We start from the raw sequence: 24,669 nt of genomic DNA, 5'->3' as shown, positions 1-24,669 counted from the left end.
TTATTGAATATGTTACTTCTCAAATGCAGCAATTGAATAATTGGGAATATCATTTAAAGGAGATCAAAGAGACTTAAAAACCATTTAAACAATTTGGTCAGTTTCTTCAAAATAACACTTACATATATGGTTTTCCAGTTCTTTATAAGCGCATGTGAATCTACTGTACTGATGTGTTCCAGCAGCAATTGGAATATAAATAAAATTTGCTGGTGTTCATACCTTGTTGGTTTTTTTTATACCAGATGCTATAAATTATACCATTTCAATTGTCTGGGTCTTGATTCCATCATGTTATCTTTTAGCAATTCCTCCAGGGTTTTGGCAAAGGATATTCTTAGCCTGGACTGACACAGTTGTGCCGTGTCTCCCTCTGGTCACCATTCAGTGGTTGCAGAGTACTGGTGGGCTGAGCAACCAAAACCAAGACTTCATCTGTTGCTGGGGCCTTCCACCCCAGAATGTAAGTTAATTCTGAGATGAATATGGTGTGTTCATTCAACGTACAAGCTTTGAGAGCTCCCATGCTGGGTGTAGAGATAATTGGTACAGGCATGCATATAAAATATCTTATGAAATTATACATAAATACTTGCTGTTTGATATGTCTTAACACACTGTAAAAAAAATGTACTTACAAGTATGTTTTCTATAAAAAAATCAACACTTTGCAGATAAAGAGAGAGATTCTCTATTTCCCTCTCCTCCCCCGCCAACTGTGGGAGGAGATTGGCTGTGGAGTAGCAAGATTTTTTTGGTAGACTAGAGTTACATTTGGCACAGCCTGCTTAAAGAGGCCAGCAGCAAGCTCTCATTTTGGGTCCGTAATTTTGGCTTGCAATGGATCTTAACCAGATATCTCCAAGCTGGAAAGAAAAAAAAAAAAAAAAAAAAATCTATTTTTATATTTAAAATAAAATATCCTATGCTTGGCAGATAATAATGACACTTTATAAAATAGAGGAGACTATTTTTCCTATATACAACTTTAGTGGTTGAGGTAAGTCTGCAGTTTTGTGTCTTGCACTTCATAGCTTTAATGCTTATTTTTGTGTTCTTGGAAAGAATAAAACACAGTATATGAATACTGCACTGAACTACCAATCTCAGCTTGTTTTCATGGCTTAGAGCAAATAGGAAAATAGGAAAAGGATAAAAATTAATTAAATTACAGTGAAATATATTGCTATGACATAATTAATTAGTTAAAAATCATTTCTGTCTCTGTAATCTGCTTCTTTCTGTTAGTTCAGCTACGAATTATCCAGACATTAGATGTAGGTCTTAGAAGTAACAACAGCCAGAAGATGTGGCTGCAAAAACCAGTGAGCATGTAGGAGGAGTGCATTTTTACAGGTCAAGTGCTATATCTGTGCTTTCACAAATCAGTCTGAATTAGCCGCAGAGGAGCCTGTTCATATTCATGTTCCCCAACACCTCCAGACTCATCTGTTAGCTGCTGTTGTTGCCAGCTTTCATCTTAAACTCCTAGGCCTGGAATCTGGGTCTGCAGGGAGTGCTGAAGAAGGTTTGGCCCCACAGTTACCACTACCAAAACTTAAAGCAAATATTGGAATTGGCTGAACAAGAGAAGCTTCTATCAGTATGCTTTTACCAGTCTTCACCTAGTAATTATTTATTCGACTTCCTCTTTTCCAAAAATATTTTTATAAATAACACCTCTGACTCACAGTCGAATAAAACAGTATCATTAGCAGTGGACAACAAAGTATAAGGCCTTATTTAAGTGTAATTTATGCTTTTTTCTGAATCTGTCTAATTAAACTGCTGTAGCCCGAGGGATGGCTTCAACTTAAAGATGAGCCTGAATTTGTGCAGGACTAATTTAGATTTGTCTGCGTTCTGAGCTGAAGGGACAGATCAGGGTGTAGTGGGAAAGAAAAACTTGAGGATTGCATTCTGGTGTTAGAGGCACCCTCTAGGTAGTTCTAGCTGATGGACCTGGGGCTGGGCTTTACCAGACGGATCCTGGCTTGGATCCATATCAAAGCAAGCTTATTTGATCCTTTTTTACTTTTAAATTGAGGCTGCACGCTTTGACAAGTTGCCTGTGATTTGGTCTGTTTACCTATTTGTATGGCTTTCATGTTCTTCTTGTTCAGATGATAAATGGAAAAGGATGTTAAAATTTTAGCATCCTTTGTAGTGCCCAGAGCCAGTCTGTTCTATGACAGTAGCAACAATAAGTAGCTATTTGATGCATGCAGAACATCTGTGTTCAGCTATGAATGGGAGCATAAGGTAAACAATGCTGAAAATGCACATTTCTTTTTGTATATGTCACATACACTACAAATAAACAATGAGTCTGTCACTGCTAAATAAGCTTACACTATCTGTTACTCCAAGCATATATTAGCTCATTTGATTTCTGAGAGAAACAATGTGAAACATTTATAAAACAAGCATAAAAATAAATATGAGTGGTCTAGATGCCTGAACTTGAGTTTGAAGTGTTAACAGTCCTTTGTTTTGAACTGCATAGTATATAATGAACCTGTATCAAAAGCTGTTAAAGCTAATGGACGTTTTTTAACTAAATTCAGTATGTTTTGGATCAGATCCATACAGAACACATGTGCATTGCCTGGGTCTGCCTGGGTTTTTCTGTAGTTTGTAAATCCAAAAGCTGGTGGGAGTGAATTTGTGCATACACTTCTTTTTTTTTTTTTTTTTTTTTTTTTTTTTATATATTTTTCCCTAGAATGTTTTAAATGTTGATTTAAGGGGTGTGGTGTATCCTGTATGTCCCCCAGGCTTCTCTGATATTCTCTGTAAATTTTAATGGATTCCTTTGCAAGTCTAATCTGCATTTCCATGTATCTGTCATTCAGGAACTTAGTTAATAAATCAATTAAAGCCCTGCAGGAGAGTACTCTGTAGAACTAATTCCACTTTTACCCCAGAATGACTGCGCTGCATTATCAGTGTTCAGACTTACTTTTTCTGGCTCTGCAAAAATGAAGAACCAAACAAATAAATGCAGGAATGCAGCCTGCAAAGTAGAAGTTGAATGAAGCACTCATGGATATTTCTTTTTCAAAAGTCTGTTTTTGTCTGTGAGTTGGAGGACTTTAATTTCTTCCGGTTCATTCTTGTTTTCTTTTTTTTCTTTTTCTTTTCTTTCTTTTTTTTTTTTTTTTAAATATATTTCCCTTGCATTTTTTTTAATGTATTGTTCTGAGGGGCAAAAAGTAGGATTAATGTGGCTAAATTAGTATCAGTTATTGTTTTCTTCCTTATATCCTGCAGCTTTATTTTTCTGTAGCATATGTAAGTTTAGAGTTTTGAACATTGTGGGAAAAGGTTTCACTGGCATCCATTCTTGCCATTAAAGTGCTTCCCATCTGAATATTGCCTGCCAAAGTATGTGGTATCCTGTGGAGCAGGAGGATGAGGACATAGATTGCAATGAAGCTGAACAGTTTGCACTTCCTAACAGTGACACCAGACATCAATCTTGTGTAGAGACAGCCCCCAGAATGCAGGAGAATAAGAACTCTCTCATTCTCTCTCTCTCTCTCTCTCTCTCTCTCTCAAAAAAAAAAAAAAAAAAAAAAAAGGTTTTCCTTTTTATTGGTTTTTTTTTTTTCATTTTCCCCATTTCATTCCAGCAGTTTCTTTCTAAGATCCTCCAGGATGAATATATTCACAAATTGCTGACATTTCAGTGGCAAAGACATTTCAGAAAAAAATCTTATTAACATTTGTAAGAAATTTGAGAAGTAAAATATGTGTCTATAGGCTCTCTGAAATAACTGTGTTTTGTTGGTTTTTTTTTTAAGAACTAACTTAGTTTCAGTACTTTTAATCATCGAACTAAAGAGTAAAGTGATGATTTGGTCACAGCTAATGTGTTTCACACATTTATACCACAGTTTGACATCATTATTCAGCAACACCAAGTTATATTATACAGGCTGGCAAATATTCAGATCTAAGGATTGCCAGTGCTGCAACCAGCCATATTTGGAAAAGCTTGACTCAAGTCTGCAGCTTGTATGAATTGACATAGCTCTATAGAAGTCATTTTGCACCAGCTTCTCCTTTACACAGGAATTTATTGCAGGTTTTAATTGTAATATATATAAATCTAGTTTAACAGAATGATTTGTGATTCGGTGATTAGTGAGCCATATGCTCCTCTTCATAGTATTTTTTAATTATTATTTATTTATTTTTATTTTTTTTTAAAGGTGTGGAAAGAGCTAAGTGCTGCAGAAACTTACTGCAGCAGTGAGTTATGAAAGTTAATATATATCATGTCACGCTGTTTAATCGGGAGGTTGTGAGAGTGTCAGGTGGGCAAGCATCGCTATAACCAGTAGGAACTTCCACTGAAGAATGGGTAACCAAAGGATTTGGCCAAATAGTGCACATATGCTGGGAAATGTGGTATGTCTTGGGACTGTGTTCACAAACTGGATTTTATTCTAGTTATCTTTTAAGGTTCTGTGACTCTGGTTATTTATTATTTGGTAATAATCAGAGCTGTTTTCAGACTATTACATGAAAAGAATCTATTACGAAAGCCAGTGCAGACAGTAAATGGCCTCACTTCTTACAACCATGAAAGAGACAAGGAACTGTCTAACAGTTGCTGCCTTCACAATTCCTTGAGATACAAAGATACAGCTTGAAATGTCTAACAGTTGCTACCATCATGATTCCTCAGAGTACAAAGACACAACATTTTGCAACAGAGATCGCTCAGAACTCATGCAAACAAAACTGCTACAATGCTGGTCCAAGCAACTGGAGAGCTGGCTCTAGGAACGTGTGAGAAACAGGTTGCTCAGGCAAGTCGGTACAAGAGATTTTGAGGGAGATGCAGCAGTGGGATAAAATTATGAAGTCAGAGACTGAGTCAATGTGAATTAATTTCTGAATCCTTACTTAGTAATTACTTGTGGTTTTCCATGGTACTTGTGGAGAGAGACCATTCAATTCTCAGGAATTGTATGAAGGAATTGTATGAATTGTATGTCTCAGGAACTGTATGAAGGACTTCATTCTGGCTTTGGATTAGGACTGACGTGCTGTAATGAGATTAGTTGTATTTGTATTGATATAACTGTGTTGCAGGAATTGTGATTCATGGAGCTTAGCTTCTGAGGGAACTACTCTTATAAGAAAAAAAAAGAGGAAGTCCTGGGGAGCACCGGGGCTTTCTCTTCATGTTTTTCCATTGGTGTCCTGTTCTTATGGAATAACACAGGGCATCTATTGGTTGAGTGGGCCATTGTTTTTTACCTGGCCAAGCTCTGCTTTTCTAACCATGTTATGTCTTAAATACTTTACAGATTCAGAAGTGCACGGAAGTATACTTTAGTCCTTACAGATTTTTGCTATGTGGGGATATAATCTAGCCCATTGTTTGTTCTGGGTAGCATATGTAATACTTTGGCTTGTCCTGGGTCTTCCCACGTTTCCCTAGACCATTCTGCAACTTAAGTTTTGCAGATCTTATTGTAGATTTTCGTGTGGGAGCAGTTTTGTGTTTTCAACTGGTATGGCAGAAGATCAAACAGCAGATTTTGGCATGTGCACAGATTCTGGAGGCAGGTTTTGTAGAAGGTCGCTCCAATTTTTGTCTTGTAAGGCATGGGAGCATACACCATGTATTACTTGATTATAAGTTAGCCCACTCAGTAAATAGTTTGCTGACCACATAGAGTAATTCAAGAAGAGAGCTGAAAAACAGATAATACTAAACAAAGCACAGAAAAAAAAACCATCTAGCATCACGGAAAGTTCAGTGCCTAGAGAGATTTCCTAACAAAGTTGCTGGATTACAACTAAGTATATTTCAGAATTACTTGTTGTAACATTATTTTCCCTTTGAGACTGCTTATACGACATGAAGCATTGTCTATGCTGTAGTTACCTGAGCACTGCAACACTCAATTGCAAAATGACCAAAGAGTAATAGATTGAGACTTGTAGGGGTGCTACTGATTTGTTCACTTAAACTACTGAGATAGATTCTAGAAACAAAGACTAAATTAGTCTGGTTCTCCTAACCAGCAGTGGAACTTTCCAACCTGAGTGATTCTATGATAGGTAGGTGATTTCCAATAAAAATGTGCAGAAGAGGAAAGTTCAGAAAATTTTCAAAGCTATTCAATAAATCGTTGGCTAACTCATGACTCAATCACAGTTCTACTCATAGTTAGTCTTTAGATTCTTGGGTGTGACTATCCTAAGAACACAAACTATTACTCCCTGTAGCCAAGGCCAGAAAATCTTACTAAAATGGCTTATTGAAAAAACAAAATGAGATATGCATTTCCCTGTATGCAGGCTTCTTTGTGTGTGGCATGTGGTATAGTCTTCCAGATATGTCCTTGGATCTAATCTTGTTCTCATTAAGCCCGTACAGCCCAATGCTTACATTAACGTAGCTGAGGGAAGAATTTGTTCCTATGAAAATTAAATTCATGATATGAAGGAAGCGGAGGCTTTTGGCATACAACATATCTTACAATATTTATTGAACATTTAAATGAAAAGCATAAAGCAAAGTTGGGTCAGAAGAGTAAAGAGGAACCACACCACAACAGACTTAAGAGTCAGGTATAGGTAATATGTAATTCTGAAATAGAGGTGATGATTAATGACTCAGTATATGCCTAATGGGGTAAGGGTCTCCTTTACCAATGTGAATTTCTTTGTCTTCCTTTTAATGAGTGGAGATCAGATGCCCTATTTGGATATAGGGAAGATGACCACAATGTCTTGCTTCTGAAGTTATTATTGTTTTATATGTTAGTGTTACTGTACTATCATTGTACAGGATTGATGAATATTTTCACATGTCACTTAGTATAAATCCTGAAATATTCAGCATGTAATACAATGAGAGAATGAATGGTGCCATCTAGATAGATGAGAAGGGAACGGAAATTGGTACTATGTTTTGTGGATGATGGACAGTTTATCATCAGGTCGTCAGTTTTCTCTCTAGCTTGTCAAGTCTACATGAAGTTAGACTTGCAACTGCTAAAGTAACTGGGCGAGAAATTTGGATCCTAATCATAGTCCTAAAGGAAAATGAAAATCTGGGTGTTTTTTTGTTTTGTTTTGTTTTCTTTTTTAACATTAGTCCAATATTTTCTATTGACAAAAAAAAAAAAAAAAAATTAGAGACTGAGGGAACTGAATAGGAGAGAAAGAGGCTTTGGAGGACCCTAAATATAGCTCTGCATCACTGATGAATCATTGGCTACCAAGATGCTGAAGTCAGGTTTTTTGTATGATGGGAGGACAAGAGTTGTTGGATATAAAAAGAAATTCTGACAGGATATAAGGAATTACTTTTCCACCACGAGAACATTCAGGCCTCATGTAATGGGTGATGGTGAATTTACATAGTTTCTGTCTTAGGAGTTTTCCAAGGCTTAGTTGACCCTCAGAAACCTGGTAGTTGTTTCTGGTGGCAGCATGTTAGACTAGAATTCACCTCTCATCTTTTCCAACCTGAATTATCCTGTGCTTCTATGGCGTTCACTCTCCTCAATGAAAAAGAGCGATTTTGTGCATATGAGTATTTCAGTTATGTAATTTTCTTTTATTTTATATTCTATTATTTTAGAAAGCATCATCAAAAATTTCTTTAGAGCATTAGGTGGCAGTTCTTTTGCCTTTTTTTTTTTTTTTTTTTTTTTACTACTTGTGGCTTCACTGGTGACTGTTAACTGGTAACTGGTGGTACAAAACATGATCATACCCCAAATTTTCTTTAAAAATAAACACACACACACACACAAAAGAAAAACCTACAACTGCATCTCACTTATATTTTTGTCCATTACCTAATTATAAACATTAGAAAGTACATGTGAGATGGTCTTTAATAATTTCATTCTCATTCAAAGAACTTTTTTTCATTTTGCTTCATGCAATCATCATTACATATGAATGAGAAAATAATACCACAACCATTTTGCAAGGGGTCTATCCTTTATGTAGACACGTACTTCCCTGTTTTGTGTAGTTAATGTGCAATCAGCTGTATTCTTTAATGAGTGCTTGATGTGTTTCTTACATTTGTGAGATGTCTTTTAGCTGCAATTGTGGTAATATTTTTAGTGTGCTAATGGTTACAGATTAGGTTTTGGGGTGATCCATTTCACACTGATTCATGACATGTTCTTCTCTTTTAAATAGAAGTAATTGATAATCAGTTTCTTTATGCTAGTGCTGGGGACAGATATTATTTTGGATCAGGGAATTTAGCACAGATGGTGACAATGATGTCAGCAAGAGGAGACTTTAGCAGGAAGATTTAATTCTCTTAACTGTAGCAGAAAAAGTCTAAAATAGTGTTAGTGGTTAAATTACTTTTGACGTAATATTTTGTTTATGTCCCTAATATTCTTGTGGTATTTTTTTGAGTGATAGATCATTTAGGCTGACTTGCAGATCTGAAAGATTAACATTTTACCAATATTCAGTTACCTTGTTTTATACCGTCGTTAGTGTGAGGCAGTTTAACTGAAAAATGAACGTTAATAAAATGTCTTTTTAGTAATTCGTTTTGAAAGCCATTTGACCTTAACGAGAATGAAAGTAGACTGTAAAAATCATCATAGATTCTCTTCCTTGAACTTTTCACAATGCAGAAAAATGACTGAGGGAAAGAAGCAAGATCCAGTTACTGTACCCTGTTTGTACAGCTGTACTTCATTGAGTGGAGGCTTGTGTTACACACAGTTTGTGATAGGAAGTAAATGCTTTTAAAACAACTAAGGAGACAGGTCTTTAACCTCCACCTTTTCAGATGCTTTGTTCACTCATTCAGCTTCTGTTGAGGTCTTGGGAAACATTTAAATACAAATTATTATTGAGTACTGAAGCTCACCTGAATAATTCATCTCCTAGTGAGCTCATTAGGCACAAGTGAGTCAAGATGGTTTGTTAGTGTTATTTTTGTGTATATATACATACACACACACACACACACACACACACACACATATATATATATGATATTATATAATATATATGATATAATATATTATATAATATATTATACATAATATTATTATGTATTATATATATATATATAATTTTTTCTTGAAAGAGAAAGAGATCGCTAATTCTTGATACAGTGAACCTTTTGCTGCTTCAGGAAGAAATGCCTTTAAAGAAGTAATAATATTCAGGTTGAATCTTAAGTTAGTTTTATGATAAGTGAACCCCTACAGTTTCAATTCAACAATGGTATGGATTTTCAGTGACTTGTAAAATGTGCAGAAATGGTGTTGTTGTGCAGTCTGTCCATCAAATCTATCAAAATCCATTACATTTTAAAATCTCATCATAAAACATATAAGTCTGTTATTTCCTGTTTCAAGACCATTTCAAGTCCATTGAAATGTTTAAGGCACCTTAAGATTCTTTTTTTTTTTTTTTGGCATTACTTCATATTGCAAACAGATTTTAATCAACAGACCTGAACTATTGAGTGAAGCTTGACACTAGATAATTTTTTAAATACACATTATAAGATCAAATGGTATTATAATATCTGCCAGTGGCACTTCTCTGATATCTTGGGTGAAACAATTCAATGGTGAAGGTACCACACAGCTGATGGAGAGCTAGTTAACTTGTAAATTCTGTAATCTGCTGAGGATGTGAGTATGCTTAATCCCTTGGGATGTATATGACTCTGAGTTAGTTTTTGTGCTAAATAGGCATTATTTGATCTCCATTAGCCACCCACTTTCTCATTTTGTTGTGATTAAGGTCTTCTTCTTTCTTTGTATCTTTGTATCTGATTGCCATGAGTATTTCTGGCTTTCTTTTCTGTTTGATAGCCTCCCACTTAAGACTGTTTATCAGTGTTCATTGTGAAGAGAGCATACAAATTTGCACTAAGTAAGAAAATGCCTTGAAATGCAAAGAGGATTTTGAAATATTCTTCTTCACTGTAGTACAACAGAGGTGTCACACTTTCAGAAAAAAAACAAAAACAAAAACAAAAACAAACAAACAAAAAACACAGGACACTGGTTTTGTCCTTATTCCAGAAACTTTTTGAATTGTAACACAAGAGAACAACTGCTGTCTTTTGACTGATTCCAGAATTTCCAACACTTTCCAGAAAGAAACCATTTGTTTTTCCATTTGTGTAAAAAGAGTGGGCAGGCAATGGTGTTTTGTGGTCTGTGGTACAAGTGGATTTACATGCTCCAGAAAAGCATAAGAATAACAGCAGATGCTGGCTAAGTTGTTTAAATATGAAGCATAAGATTTCTGGAACATTTTGTGTCTCCTTCTAGTGTTGAATTATAACTTCACTAAACAATGAAAGCTTTAAGACACAGTCAGTCCTTGTCCCTGTTAACCCCACAGAGCTCCTAATGAATCACATGTTATCAGGAGACTTAGCTCAGGCTTTCTAACTGTTAAGCTCTCTTCTCATATCTCTTGCTGTCCCTCCAGTGATGACATTAGTTCCTACTATAGTCTCTCACTCTCATTGACACAAAAGTTACACTGACTTGTATCTGCTTATTGACATTTAACCCATCCTACCGAAACTCAGCTCTGGACAATAGTTTTTGTTACCTGCTATGGCATGTTACACTATGTTACAATAAAATGTGTAAATTGGAGGATTAGTTTTATTTAGCTGAAGAAAAAAAGGCCAAGAGAAACAAGAGTTACTTTATTCACTGGCACATGCGTCATTAGAAATTATCTGTTTTGCAGAGGTTAATATACTGTGGGCAGCGCACCAGGTACATCATAGTTCTGAAGATTACAACTTGTTCACAGCCCTGAGACAATCCTTTCTGCAGAGATACACCTCCTGGGTAAGTTGCACAAGATTTGACAAATAATATCGTCATGATTTAGTGGAAGTGAAAATGCAATATTTATTTCCTTTCAAAGGAAAACATTAATTATTTAAGATATTTGGCTCTGAAAAGCAGAGGAGATGAAACTGAAGAATCTGAAAGTCATCAACTTTAAAAGTACATTCATTGATGATTTTAAAGCAAACTTGCAAAAAGATAAAGTAATTAAGAAGGTTAATTATTTTAAATACATTCATAATTTCCCAAGTAAAAGAGCATAGCTTTCTATTTAGTTATTCATGCATAAGTACAGGAAAAGTTCAGAGTATAATATAACTACTCAAAAATTTGTCTTTGTAGCTGAAGGGAGTGGAGAAAAAACAAGTAAAGATTACTTTGGACATGCAAGCAGATTTATTTGTTTCTGCTCATGACATATGTGTCAGTGCTTAAGTAAGTCAAAGAAGTATGCCACCACTTTTCCCTAGTTTTGTTTCAGAAAAAAACACTGAGCTGTGCGCACATCAAATAGAAAATAAGATTATTACTCATTTACAGATTTAAAAACATATATTTTCAGATACATTCATTTTTGTTTCTTTCCTTTTTTGATATTATAACTTCAGAATTTGAAATATCTGCATTAGATATTAAAGTAATTTTAAATATATTTTTATATGCATATATATATGTATATATATAATGCATATATATAAAATGAATAAAAGCTCTGCTCCAGTGAGGTGTAATACACGTGGGTGGAAGAAACTCACAGACCTCTGGCTTCTCTCTGACTATTCTATGAACAACTGGATTTATGCTCGCATAACTGAACGTGGATTTAGCCTGCTGTTCATGACTTTGTCAAAAGCATAACATGAGATTAGTTAAAGCAGCAGGTTCCAAAAAAAGAAAAAAAAAACAGGTTTTTCAGGAACTTGAGAAAGGGATACTATTTCTGAGATTTCTCTTAAATTCTTTCCTATAAATTCTTAATTTTATTCATAAAATAGTCATCTGATGTAAGCAGCAGTGCCTCAACTTTAAATGGCCATAATGAACAATAGTGGAAATATCTCTGTCACAGCTCTGCTTCCTGTATAAATATGGCCATGTTAAAGATTTAACCTTTGAACATATACCCATTGGGACCATATGTTCAAATGCTTAACAAAAACAATAATTCAAAAGAGACAAAAAGCCTGTGTGTGTACACATGGGTGTGTGTATGAGCACTTTGTCTGCTTGCTTGGTTCTGAGGATGATGCCTCTGAGAGCACAAAATATTCAGGGAGGCCAACATGTCTGGTTTTCTTAGGTCCTGGAGATGATCCTCAGGACCACACTGGTATCACTGGGCAAATTACATGCTCATTTAACATTGATTTGCTTTGAGCAAAGGGAAAACAGTGTAGAAATCCACTTGTGTGCCATGTTTTTTCAACCAAATGTTTGATATTAACCAAAGTGTTTTCTTGATGTAAATATGAGGATTTTCCTCCCCCCAGAACTTTTGAGAGGTGGGATGATTTTCTTTCTCCAAAGCCTTAATGTGCATGAACACAATTGCTGCTAATTCTTGCACTTCTATTATTTTTGAACTGACAGACTTTCCCAGAACCCCATGGATGTATCTGCTTAGAAGCTGAAACTCAGTGAAATCTTTAGTTAATCTTTGAGAGTGGTCTGATGTCACTAAAGTGGTACTGTTGAATGCAGTTTCCATCTAGTTTTGTGGGTGCTGTGTGAAAGTTGCGGTGGATGTTGTGGGATCGTGAGACTTTTCTGTTGCCAGATCTGTATGTGTTTTAAGTTAAAAACTGTATGATAAATAAATCAGCATATCGATCTGTGTGGGTTATGCTTGGGCTGATTGAAAAGAGGTGAAATGAAAAAGAAAAATGTGCTTTAAGTACAATCAATAGTGTGAGCTGTACTGACCTTGAAACTGAATTTTGCTTCAAATCACTTCCACACAATGCATTTCCATTCATCCAGTGGAGAGGCTGTGGAGAAGCAGACCTACTTTTAGACTGAGAAGTAATTTTGAAGCTTATCTGCAGTGAAGAAGATGGAAAGAATGTATGTTAATTTTAAGAAGATATCAGCAAGATAATGTTGTATACATTTTTTTGCAACTGATAAAATGCTTAGTAAAAGTGCAGTTGTGAAAGGAGAATGCACCATATGCACCATGAATAGATGTGGCTTAATTCTTTGAGAACCAGTTTTTAACTTTTTTCAAGAGTAAGACTTAATTTCAAATTTATCTAAAGCTATTGAGTTAATTTAGATGTAAAGGTTTGAATTCTACCTGCTGCTTTAAAAGTGGTGGAAATGCCTGTATATTATTTTAGAAGGGAAACAGGTAACTCTTTGTTCCAGCACAGAATCTCCATTTCCTGATGAATCCTCACAAAAGTATATTCCATGTGAACTAGTTAGCGAGCTGTGGGTAGTTTCCCTGCAGAGCACTGCAGCATTTCTGTACCCCATAGTCCCTCTGATTTTTGCTGAGAAGATCAGTAGCTAGCCCCAGAGACAGGGCTTGGAGAGAGATAGGCTCAGTGCTGGCCCTGTTCAGGAAACACTGCCCTTCTGCTAAACTTCAGGATACTCACATATTTCCATTTCTTTGTGGAAACATTTATAAGTTTTTACTTAAAATTAGACAGAAAGATAGAGCATGCCCAATTCAGAGCATTCAGCAATGTGGTGGACATACACAGTTCCAGAAAGGCCAGTGCCTTAATTGTTGACACACAGCTGTGATGCATGAATCCCTCTCCACTTCCTCAGCGAGTGCCTTTCCCACCAGGTTATCACTCACTGTGGCTCTCTCTCAATTTCTGTTGCTGAATTCACACATGGGAAAAGATTTGAGTGTGACAAACATTTTTCTGCAGTTTTGAACAGAAATTCCATCTCTGAGCCAGGAAAGCTTTTCTTCTGTAGATTAGTGAAAGCTGGTACGTTCCCAGAAAATGTTTGGATTTGGTGAATTGGTATTTCCAGTCAAAAGCTATCAAATGATTCTACTTTTCGTTTTGATGTTGATCTTGTTGCAGTGCAACCACAAATGGGAGACTTATTTTTTTTAATGTTTTTTTATATAAGAGTATTTAATCTCTTTGTATGGCTTAAGGTTTCAGAAATAATCTTTCACATCCTTTCTGTATAATGAAGATGATCCTTCCTTACCTACTGAGTTACCTGTAAATACCACCAAATTGCGTCTGCTACTTTTAGGGGAAAAGTGTATTATCTCTAACTCTGTTTTAAATCCTGCAATCACTTCCATGAATAATCTGAAAACCATCTGTTTTTTTTCTTTTCTTTTTTTCAATCAACTTCCTCTCTGTTCTTATTTTAAAAATTTTCCTGCTCTTATCATGCTATTAGACAGGTACAATCAATAATAAGAGAAAATTGCAGTAACTTTACTGGCCATGTGTCCTAGTCCTTCCTTGGCTTCACTGTAAGATTTTGAGAAAAAACATGCCAGCTCTCTGGCTGTCATGAGACAAATATCTCCCAGTCTCATTTCTTGGAGCTTATTGCACTTTTAGTAATTGAGTACTAAGGGAGTCCAGGTTGGTGGCAGTATGATCTGCTCTAAGTGTTTAACTATAAAAGATGCCTCCTACCCACCTCAAAATTTCATGCCTAAATGCTTCACCTCCATGATGACATTTTCTAGCTCCCACCTTTAGTAAAAGTAGCTATGAATTTGTGTGAGTTTACTGAGATTGAGTGATTATTAGGAATTAAATGTGTAAAGTACAACTTCTCAATATATTTTTTCTCTTCTTTTGGTTTCAAAAATATTGCACAAACACTTCAGTCTTCAAGGACTGATTAAAGCTAGATAATTGATGTTCTGTAAACTCCAGAAGCTCAGTGCAGTCCTTCCACTAACTTTGAATTCCTTTACATCTTGAAAAACAACTTCCAAGGCACTTAAACAGGAACAGTGTATGTATAGTTTGTGGGGCAGCTGTGATCCATGAAGTCTTTGAATGCAGCTTTTGAAATCACAGCTGTCCCAGCCCTTGCAGGTAATGCTGAAGTTCCTGTGATTTAGTGGTTTCTTTCCAGTGTTGAAGCCAGCAGACCAAGCTAGAGTTATCCACTGGCTTGTAACACTGTGGTGACTTTTATGTCAGTCACATGCATTTGTTTCACATCCCCAGCTTGATGTCCTACCTACTGGGTAGACCTCTTGACAGTAACAGGAGGAATATCATTGATAATACTATGCATTGTTTTTCTGCAGACCTATGCTTGAGGAATTTCTGGCTCAGGAGGCCTATCATGGCTATCAAATTGCTTTCTCTGATATTTAAAGACTTTATTTTGTGAGAAGTAGAAAAGGAATTTGAATCTGTTTAGGGAAGAATTAACTTTTAAATTCAGCCAGTGTAATGGAATGTCAAGCAAAAGAGGGAAGAAAAAAAGGTAACTTTTACATGTCAAAGCATTGGAAGTCTTATTGCGCAGCCAGTGGAGCAGTTGATTTTGAAGTTACTGAGACTTTTCTCTGTTTATAAGAACCAATCATGTTTTCTAGGTAGATAGTTTGCTGAAACTACTTCTGTGCCAGCCCATCTTTGTAATCCAGAGATATCCTGGTTTCAAGGGTTATGTTGTGAGCAAGTTAGAGTAAGAATTTGTAATCGGTTCTGAAATTGGAGTAAACTGCCTTACACTTCTGGTGCTTGCATAGGGGATGGAAAAGGTACAGTGCTGTAAATTCACACCTTGCTTACTCTGTGATAGTTATTCCCTAAAAGTAAAGCCTTCATGTCAAGGATATGTTGCTGTCTACTTTGTATAGCTCAGAGAACAATTGTGTTGTCTCAGGATTTCTGAATTCTTGATTTTACTGCTTGCTTACTTTATTACTTTTGACAAATGACTTTCACAGCAATTTATATCTCACTCACTATTCCATGTCTAGTAGCAATATAATAATCAGTATCTATTCTATCTAATGTCTACATTATAGAGGCATTTTAAGATAGAAATATCTTGTGCAGTGCTTTGAGCTCCTGAGATAGTACTTCAGTATATCATCACAATTTTAGAGTGATAAGTGTATAATTTTTCTTCATTTTCCAGATGTTCAACTTGCCCATGGCTCTTTTTATTCCACCATCAGTGTTTGCTGTTCATCTGCAATTTAATCTACTTTACCAGTTTTGGATACATACAGAGGTAAACCCCCCTTTTTTTTTAAGCCATGCCTAAACAGTTAGCCTGGAGCAGTGTCCTGGAAATCCACTAGCAGCTGATTTATTGTGTAAGAAAAATCTTTGTCTGACTTCTTTAAGGAGAAACATCTGTTCATTTTTATTCCTTTTTCTGAATATATATTGCTAAGTTTATAAGAAGCAATGAGGCCAGTTGGTCCCAATTAGATTTAAAAAAAAAAAAAAAAAAAAAAGGAAAAAAAAAAAAGGAACTGTAGAAACTGTAGGGAATCAATTTTTTTTATTTTTTATTTTTTTATTTTAATGTATTTTTTTCCTATTTTGCAGCGTATTAAAAATTTCTGGTGGATAACTGCATCTGATTTCATTTCTAAGATAAATATTATAGGGAAAAGTGTCCAAAAAATAGCGCTTAAAGATTGTTCAGAGTTGCAAGTCAGATATTATTTCCATCTTAATGCATGTACTTCTTGGATGAAAAAATTTAGATTCCTGATGGCTATTTGTTTATGTCTGTACCTGTATATTTGTTTTGTGAATGCATATGCAAAATCTATTTTACTTACTCATAAAAGTAATAACAGACTGCAATTATTAAGTAGTTTCCCACATTTCTCAAGTAGCTGAACTTCTGCCTTCTCCTGAGCACTATTTTTTTGCATATTATGTCAGTAGCCTCTGCTTACCTTACTCCGTGATACTTTTAATCCTTTTTACTCTGATGATTCAAATACCTTTTTTTCCTCCATTATGCCATCTAGAGGACAATTTATTTGGAAAACAATTTTGTTCTATTTATTTGCTATTCTAGGTGATTATGTTGGCTAAATTCTTGTTTTTATTTTATCTTTTCTGTGTGTTTGCCTAACTATATATATGTATATGTATGGTATATATAACAAAACAACACAACTGTTAAAAAGAAACTATTTACAGTAGCCCAGTAGCAAACTTTTGTTACTGACATTTCAGTTCTTCTGGACAAATTTCTAAACAAATTAATACATGTCTCAAGTTCTGCAACATCATGTGAATAGCAAAGATTTACAATAAAATGTAAAAAAACTTCACCAGAACTGCAATAAACTCAAGTTAATGTTGTCAGAATGTTTTGAGCAAGTATGTTCCAACAGTTTGAAATTATAGCAAATAAATACTCTGAGCTGAATGGTAGCAGTTTCTTTGACCATAACTTGGGATTTCCAAATTGGTTTTTAGGTGTTTTATTCCTAAGAAAAATATCATGTGCCTCATTTAGCTGTTCTCTTCTGTCTGAAGCTATTTGTTCCTTGGCTCAGAGATGTCTCTGGTGTTTAGCAGTAAGTCATGAGTCCCAGCACTGGTGCCACAGTGTACATCTAAAGTGAAATTCAGAGGCTTATGAATCACCTATATCCTTCTAAAGTCTGAAATCCTTTATTAGACTCTAAAGCAGTTTTCATATTGTATGAGCTAAGTTTAGTCAGTAGTCTAAACACTCACTATTTCACTCTCGATGAAAAGATAAGCCCTTCTTACTGCTAAATTAGTGTGTCAGTAGGAAAACAGTGGNATACACATCCAGTTGATCCAATCATAGATCTTTGTTTACTAAAGAGACATTCGTAGTGTTGATATTATTGAAATTGCAATGCGAATAAAATCAGTTGAAATATGTTGAAGCCATGCTTTAAGGTCAAAAACAATGTCAAAATAGAAATAGGATTACACCCTATTCTTCTCTTGAGGGTAAGGACCTAGTAGACAAGAGAACATAAAGGACATGAAATAGCAGCAGCTATTGTAGACATGGAGGTTTAAACTAACAAGTATTTTTGATGAAGTTAAACTGATTTTTAACTATTACACTCAATGTGGTTTGTTTTGTGATAACTCTTACAATTTAGCTATTTAGAGATTTTCCCTGTTTTTTTTTGTTTGTTTGTTTGTTTTTCCCCTAACAGATATTTTCCTGACTTCTAAGAGTCTTAAAAAGTATATGAAAGTTTGCATCTAAGGGAAGGAATTTTATTTAAGTCCAAAATTCAGTTTGGGATGTTTTTGTTGCTTAAATAAATAGTTGGTATTAGCTAGCTTTTGTCCTTTTAAAATCTAACTTTTCAAAAGCCACAAAATGTTTCAGGATTGTTACTGACAGACAGAAAAAGTCCATTTCTGTTTATTTTCACAGGTGATTTCGAAGGTCTATGGCTTATATTAAACTATATCCTTCCGTTATGCATTTATAACAACCAATAAGTTAGGTGTGTTTATAACCTGATAGACACCTGTGAAGAAACAGAAATGAGTTTCTGTTGGTTTAGCTGTAATTTTTATGAGATGTCAGATTGTATTAGTAAAATATCAACTGATTCAATCTCTGTTGGTAATAATTGTGGAGGCAGATTATTGCTTGCCTGTTTGATCTTTGATACGCATTAGTTTCTGTTAAATTTTCTAATCTGGGGAAAGAGCTTGTAATCTATGCCTTTTACCATACTCATAGAAGTCAGATTTGTTAAAGCATCTTTTTTCCCCTTGTTTAACTCTTCCTGCATCATCAAAGCAGATGAAGGTGATGCATTCCAATTATCAGGGAATAACATTGCTGAGAACAGGCAGGAAAGGACTGAGAAACAATTTAGCAGCACCTTATGTAGGCTGGCAAAAGGAAATTGAAATTACTCTAGACATAGTCCTAAACGTATGTGTTTATGTCAGAAAACACTGATTCAGTTGGTCTGAAACTCGCTGCGGAAGTATGCCATGTATGCCATATTTATTGCCACCTCCACCCCCAAATTCACAACCACGAGACACAAAAAAAAAGCAAAGAGAGCATGATTTCAGTAGGATGCTTCTGTACTGAGCATAGGTTGAAGCTTGACTTTCTTTAGATTTGACTTATGCTCTGTTTTCTTTAATTAAAAAAATAAAAAAAATAAAAAAAAATTCAAAGATAGAAATTGTGGAGACTTTACTCTTTCATTGGGGGGAATTCTGTTTCTGGCCATGCAAAGCATATCAGCTGACAGTAAGGGTGAATTATTGTGTCTTAGTCCTGAAGTCTTTAAGTCCATCATTTCTTACCTAGGAAGACAGAGTATTTAAAAACAATCTTCAGTGGATTTTGAAATGCAGGCACAAATTCAATGAGGAAATTTAACAAGAATGTTAAAGAACAAAGTGAAATTAATAATACACATAGTTATTTTAAGCAACAATATGCTTGTGAATACCAAATCAATATCAAGATCTGTTCTTTAAGATCTAGTGGACACAGACAACTCTTTAAGAAGTAACTATTTGAGACAAATGTCCAGTGGGTGACGGTTAGAAGAATTATAAATTCTTCAGGACAATGTGGTAAATTAGTGACAGCATTAGACAACAGATAAGATATTCAAGGGGGTAAAGAGCAATGTTCTTAACTAAAAGAAAGTTTTGATTAGATATTTTTACTTAGAGGGTGGTGATGTTCAAAGCTCGGTTGAGTAGCTTGGGTAGCTTGGCCTGGTGGCTGGCAACTCTGCCCAGGCAGGGGGCTGGTTGGAACTGGGTTGGCTTTATGGTCACTTCCAACATAAGCCATTTAGGGATGCTGTTATTCTGTACACAGTTATTATATTCTATATTCAGGACCAAACAAGTGAGACTGGTCCTTTATTTTCTTCCATATTTTATTTTCGCATTTTCTTTTTCCAACATTTTGCACATAGTGTGCTCCAGTCTCTTTTAAATAAACAGAAAGGAATGCAGATGCAAACAAGTATAAACAAGTGTAAAAAAGGGTTATTTAAAATATTTTCAGTAGTCTAGTAGTTTTAAAGCAGCTTAACAATCTGTATCTTAAAACTGAAAATGAGATTTTGTATTAAAAAAGCATTTCAGCAAAAGTAGTGGTTTACTGTGTATTCGATTATTTGCACTGGGAAATGGATGCGTTTTGTTGTTGTCGTTGTTGTTTTGGGGGGTTGTTTTGTTCAATGGGAGGAAGATTTTGGAAATAAACTAAATTATTTACTAGTGCACAAAATAGAGATGATCCCCTGATAGGTTTAAAAAATAATAATGCTATGAGTTTGCAAAGGTATACATTTGTGCTTAATTTATTGTACTGTAAGTAGTTCCTTCTCTTAGTCTGATATTCAGTTTTCTACCTGATAACTCTTAGTGATTGAACTGGGGTGCCAGAAACAACCCATGTTGTTTGAGTCCAGGCTGGATGGGGCTGTCGGCAGCCTGATGGTTGGAAACCCTCTCTACAGCATCAATGTTTGGAACTAGATGGTCTCTAAGGTCTTTTCAAACCTAAGCCATTCTATGGTAACTTAAATGCTTCTTATCTAGCTTCTCTTTCAGCTAAGCTGATGAATAGAGAAGGACTTAATAATATCTGAATCATTTAAATGGGCTGAGTAGTTCCCTGAGCTTGCTTAATACATTCTGCAGCTTACCATGCAGCTCAGCAGCTGAGATCATTTTCATTCAAAAACTGCCTACTCAGTAATGAATTTATTTTGGAAGTCTGTGATGGATGGGCAATATCCAACACAGGAACCCTTCTCATCCCTTTCTGGAGCTGGATCACTAGTGAGACCAGAAATGAAAAGAGTATGGACAAGAATATAAGCAGAAAGTTGATTTGTCATCCTAACAATTTAGCCCTCAAGTTAGTGTTGACTTCTGCTCCTTGCATTAAAGACTATTCTTGCAAGATACAGCTATGAAATGTTTAATCTGGCGGTGGTGTGTTTTATCAATGTACCTCTAGAAACCCTAAAACCAAAAATGTTATTTCAAAAATTTTATTTATGTCATCAATGTCTATTCTATCTGAGGAGAATTATCAAGGTGAATGTGAAATGGGATAATTAGAGATAGAATACAAAACTTTTTGCATTCTGCAGAACAATCTAAGCAACCTATTTATCAATTGCAGTTAATAAAGTAATGAATGAATACTAAATTACTGTGAAGATAAATTAAGGAAACCAAATTCCACTAAAAAAAAAAACAAAACAAAGCAAAACAAACAAAACTATATATTTCCACATTTGAATAAAGTTACATTTAATAATCTTGGATTTTGCTCATAGATGTACTCACTGAGTAATTTTAATTGGTTATGGCTTCAAAACCAAAATAATATTTGAAAGGCATTTATTTATTGAAAAAACCTAAGTGCATGATGATGACTATATTTTTGTCATTTTAAAGAAGTACAGTGAAGAGCTACAGTTTAATATATTTGGTTTGTTTCAGTGCTGGCACATGATTTATTGCTTTGCTTTTTTCTCCACAGTCACCAGCATGTATTTGTCAAGCTGATTAAAAAAGTACTGAAATTGTATAGCAATTTTTCTCCTGGAGTTTGTTTAAAGTGCTTAACTTGATATATGACTGGAAGAGTTACTTCCATTGTGCTCTGCTATTTGTAATATTGCAATTAAAACAGTAAGTTAATTATGGTTTTCTTTCATTGTAGTGGACAACTTGATTGACAGATCCAACATTTGCATATCTTTCTACAAGAAGGCTTAATTAGAACGTACAAAAATTTAAAAAACAAAGCAAAACACTCAAATGTTGCATTCACTTGATGAAAGTGGTAGCTGAAATATTCATGTCAGATGTCTGTTTGATTCAAACCTTACCTTCTGGTTAAAGCATAAACCCACAAGAAGTGACAACTGTCTGCCTTCAAGATAATTTATTATAAACACATTTCTTAAGTCTGTGTGTTTATTATATAAACATACCCTAAACTTGATTATCCTTTAAAACTAGGCTTTCACCTCCCATTCCTACAATCCAGATTTGTCAGAAATTCACCCCCCCCACCTCCCCATTAAACTCTCTATGATCCCAACAGACATGATTCCTTTGGCTTTATTTTATTTCTAAACTATAAATATTGTTTTTTCGTTCCTCAGTGTGGAAATTTGGCTACATCCATTTTACATGCTAACTGGAATAGAAAACTGCCTAATCAGATAGGAAAACAGTTGGTGGTATATAAATCAGGGTTTGCTGAGGATTTCAAAGTGTGAAACTGGGCAGACAAGCCTGTATCCTAGGAGATCTGCCTTTCCCTAGCCTCCCTGTAGAGAATTCACATGGCAAACATGATCACCAGGGCCATCTGTATAAATACATGGGTGTGTTGTCCTGAATTAACACAACAGCTCTATTGGGAATGTAATTAAAGTCTTATATTTAAATTTCCCCACCAAACTGTCTAAAGTTCAGATTTATATATCAGGAATAAAAATCTTATCTTACTTTTGATGAAGAAATCAGTTGCAATGCCTGTTCTACTACCAACTAGTCTAGCTGAAACCCCAGAGTTAAGTTAAGCGTACTCTTTAATGATGCTCCAGGGATGAATTTACCTTCTTCTGTCCTGCAGATCTTTAGAACTATGCAATTGAAAGTCATGCTCTGCTACAAACAGCTTTTCTTATACTTGAAGAAGATTTTATTTTATTTTATTTTTTTTAATTTAGCAGTGCTTTTACTGTAACATTGCCTCCTCTGCTCTGTCGACATTCCTTCCTAACATTCATGTTGAAACAGAGTTAAGCAAAGATTCATGTTGTAGTGGTGACAGGAGGAGTTGTTACACAAGATGTAAAGTTTCCTTTGGATTTCATGTCACGATTTTTTCTCATTATTTAAACAAGAACTACATTGAAGTGGTGCAGGTACCAGGCAATAAAGATTTCCCTTGGTGCTGACAAACTCTGAGACCGCAAACGGACGTGCTTACATGCCGCAAGAGACTGCATGATGTTCTTTTCCTTTAGGCTAGGGATTGCTGTCACAAAGGAAACATCTTTATATAAGACCTGTTATTATAGAAAAAGAAAAAGAAAAAAAAAAAAGAATCTTGTTTTATATGAAGGTTTGACTTCTGGAATATTTTGGTGGAAAGTTTGTAAGCACATAGCCTGCTTTGTTTTTTATAAGCTACTCTTGAAGCAGCTTCAAGTGTTCTCCTGGTAATTCTGCAGTATTATTCTTGATGCATTAATGTAGGAATATGTTGCTTTTTTCTTTTTTTTTTAAAAAAAAAAGGTAAAACTGGTCATTTTGAGAAAAGACCTTACTAGTCTTTTCTGAATGATGTACGTAAGATACGTATATAGCAAATTCATGTGTAGTTTATCTAATCTATTTTTAAGGTTTTGTCAGGTGAAAATTGTTTTGTAGCTGTTTGATATTAAACAATAAACAAAGCAAATAGGAAAAGAGTTTTTCTGGAATGCTGCAGGACATTGTGGGCCAGTGATACAGTTGCTTAGGTGAACACAAGGTGTTAATTGGGAGATGAAAAATAGGAGACTGGGTTTGATTTAGTGATGTAGTTACCTCTATCTAGGAAACTAATGGAGGAATACCTCCTCTCCCAGACATATTGGTCATTATTTGTATATAATTATAAGATCATTCTTGGAAAAGGTTTAGCATATATTATTTTTTAAGGCTAATTGGAGTAACTTTTCTGTCTCTCAGGATAAATTCAAGATGATGATATAAACTAGAATTATTTATACTCAGAAATAGCGTCCTTTTCTTTCAGTAGAATGAAATAAGGTTTGCAGTAAAGGCAATAGAGACATTGGACCATGGCATTTCCACTATATATTTTTAAATTTAATTTTGAAACTAATTTTCAGTTTAGGGAAAAAAAAAAAAAAAAAAAAAAGTAGAAAGTAGAAAGTATATTATTCTTCAAATAAAAATCTCAATTGCCAGCCACAAAATATGTGATTTATTCTGATATCATAGGGAGTTTATATATATCTTGGTGACTGGTTGCAACTGCATAGTGTGCCTGGCTACTGCTAGTATAAATATTTACCTACAGCATTGTGATTGGTGTTCTTCAAGGAAGACGTCTGGACGCAATGACAGACATCTGCCCCACAGCAGTGAGGGTAGTTGACAGCTGAAAGGCTGATTGGTAGCTGGATTATCTCTGTAACTTTCTAGGCATTCTTTTGAACATTTACTGTTGTTCTACCACATTAAATTTTGTTACTTGCCAACTTCTTCAAAGTACTTTTTTTTTTGTTTTGTTTTTGCACCGTGATTTCAGTAGGCTCTTGTTAGCCTCAAATGACAGGGTTAGAGAGTGTAAAATCTTGCCTGGCAAAAAATACCTTACTATCCTAGCCTTGGCAATTTATGGATCTGCTCATAAGTTTTGCCTCCTGTGGCAAGGTGGCAGAAAGTAGAAAACATCAACAAAACTGAAGTGTCCTTCAAATTGTACTACTGCAGAAGGCTTCAGAATCCAACGTTACAGAGGTGATGTATTCCTTCTTGACGGTATCATGTAAGTTTATATTTATAAAATATGTGAAATGCTAAAAGTTTTCCACTGGCAATAATTTTTAGTTTTTTGTCTGTTTGTTTGTTTGTTTTACCTATTTTAGAAATGCGGAAAGTATAGAATTAAGCATATTGATAGCAGAAATTTCTAGAAATAGCATACTGTACCATTTTGATCAAAATTAGATGTGGTCTAATAGATAGATAGCTGTTCTCTCAGGTGCTGGGCTACAGTTCAATCCAAGTCATTTAGTTCATTAGTTCAATTTACTGGTTACATCTCACATAGCTTAGTACAGTGGGAT

At 35.0% G+C, this 24,669-nt stretch overlaps 1 protein-coding gene across 1 annotated transcript in view; it reads left to right on the top strand.

The window, feature by feature from the left end:
• AGMO (alkylglycerol monooxygenase) overlaps positions 1-24,669 on the top strand; it is a 171,970-nt gene that overhangs the window by 61,608 nt on the left and 85,693 nt on the right. The window contains exons 4-5 of the mRNA XM_015853865.2: positions 10,744-10,847; positions 15,954-16,049. Coding sequence (XP_015709351.1) covers positions 10,744-10,847; positions 15,954-16,049 — 200 coding nt within the window. The remainder of the gene's footprint in view (positions 1-10,743; positions 10,848-15,953; positions 16,050-24,669) is intronic.

Source organism: Coturnix japonica, chromosome 2, assembly GCF_001577835.2.
Source record: "Coturnix japonica isolate 7356 chromosome 2, Coturnix japonica 2.1, whole genome shotgun sequence".
NCBI classification, from domain to species: Eukaryota; Metazoa; Chordata; class Aves; order Galliformes; family Phasianidae; genus Coturnix; species Coturnix japonica.
The sequence above is the reverse complement of the archived record's forward strand: the minus strand, read 5'-3'. Positions and strand labels throughout refer to the sequence as shown.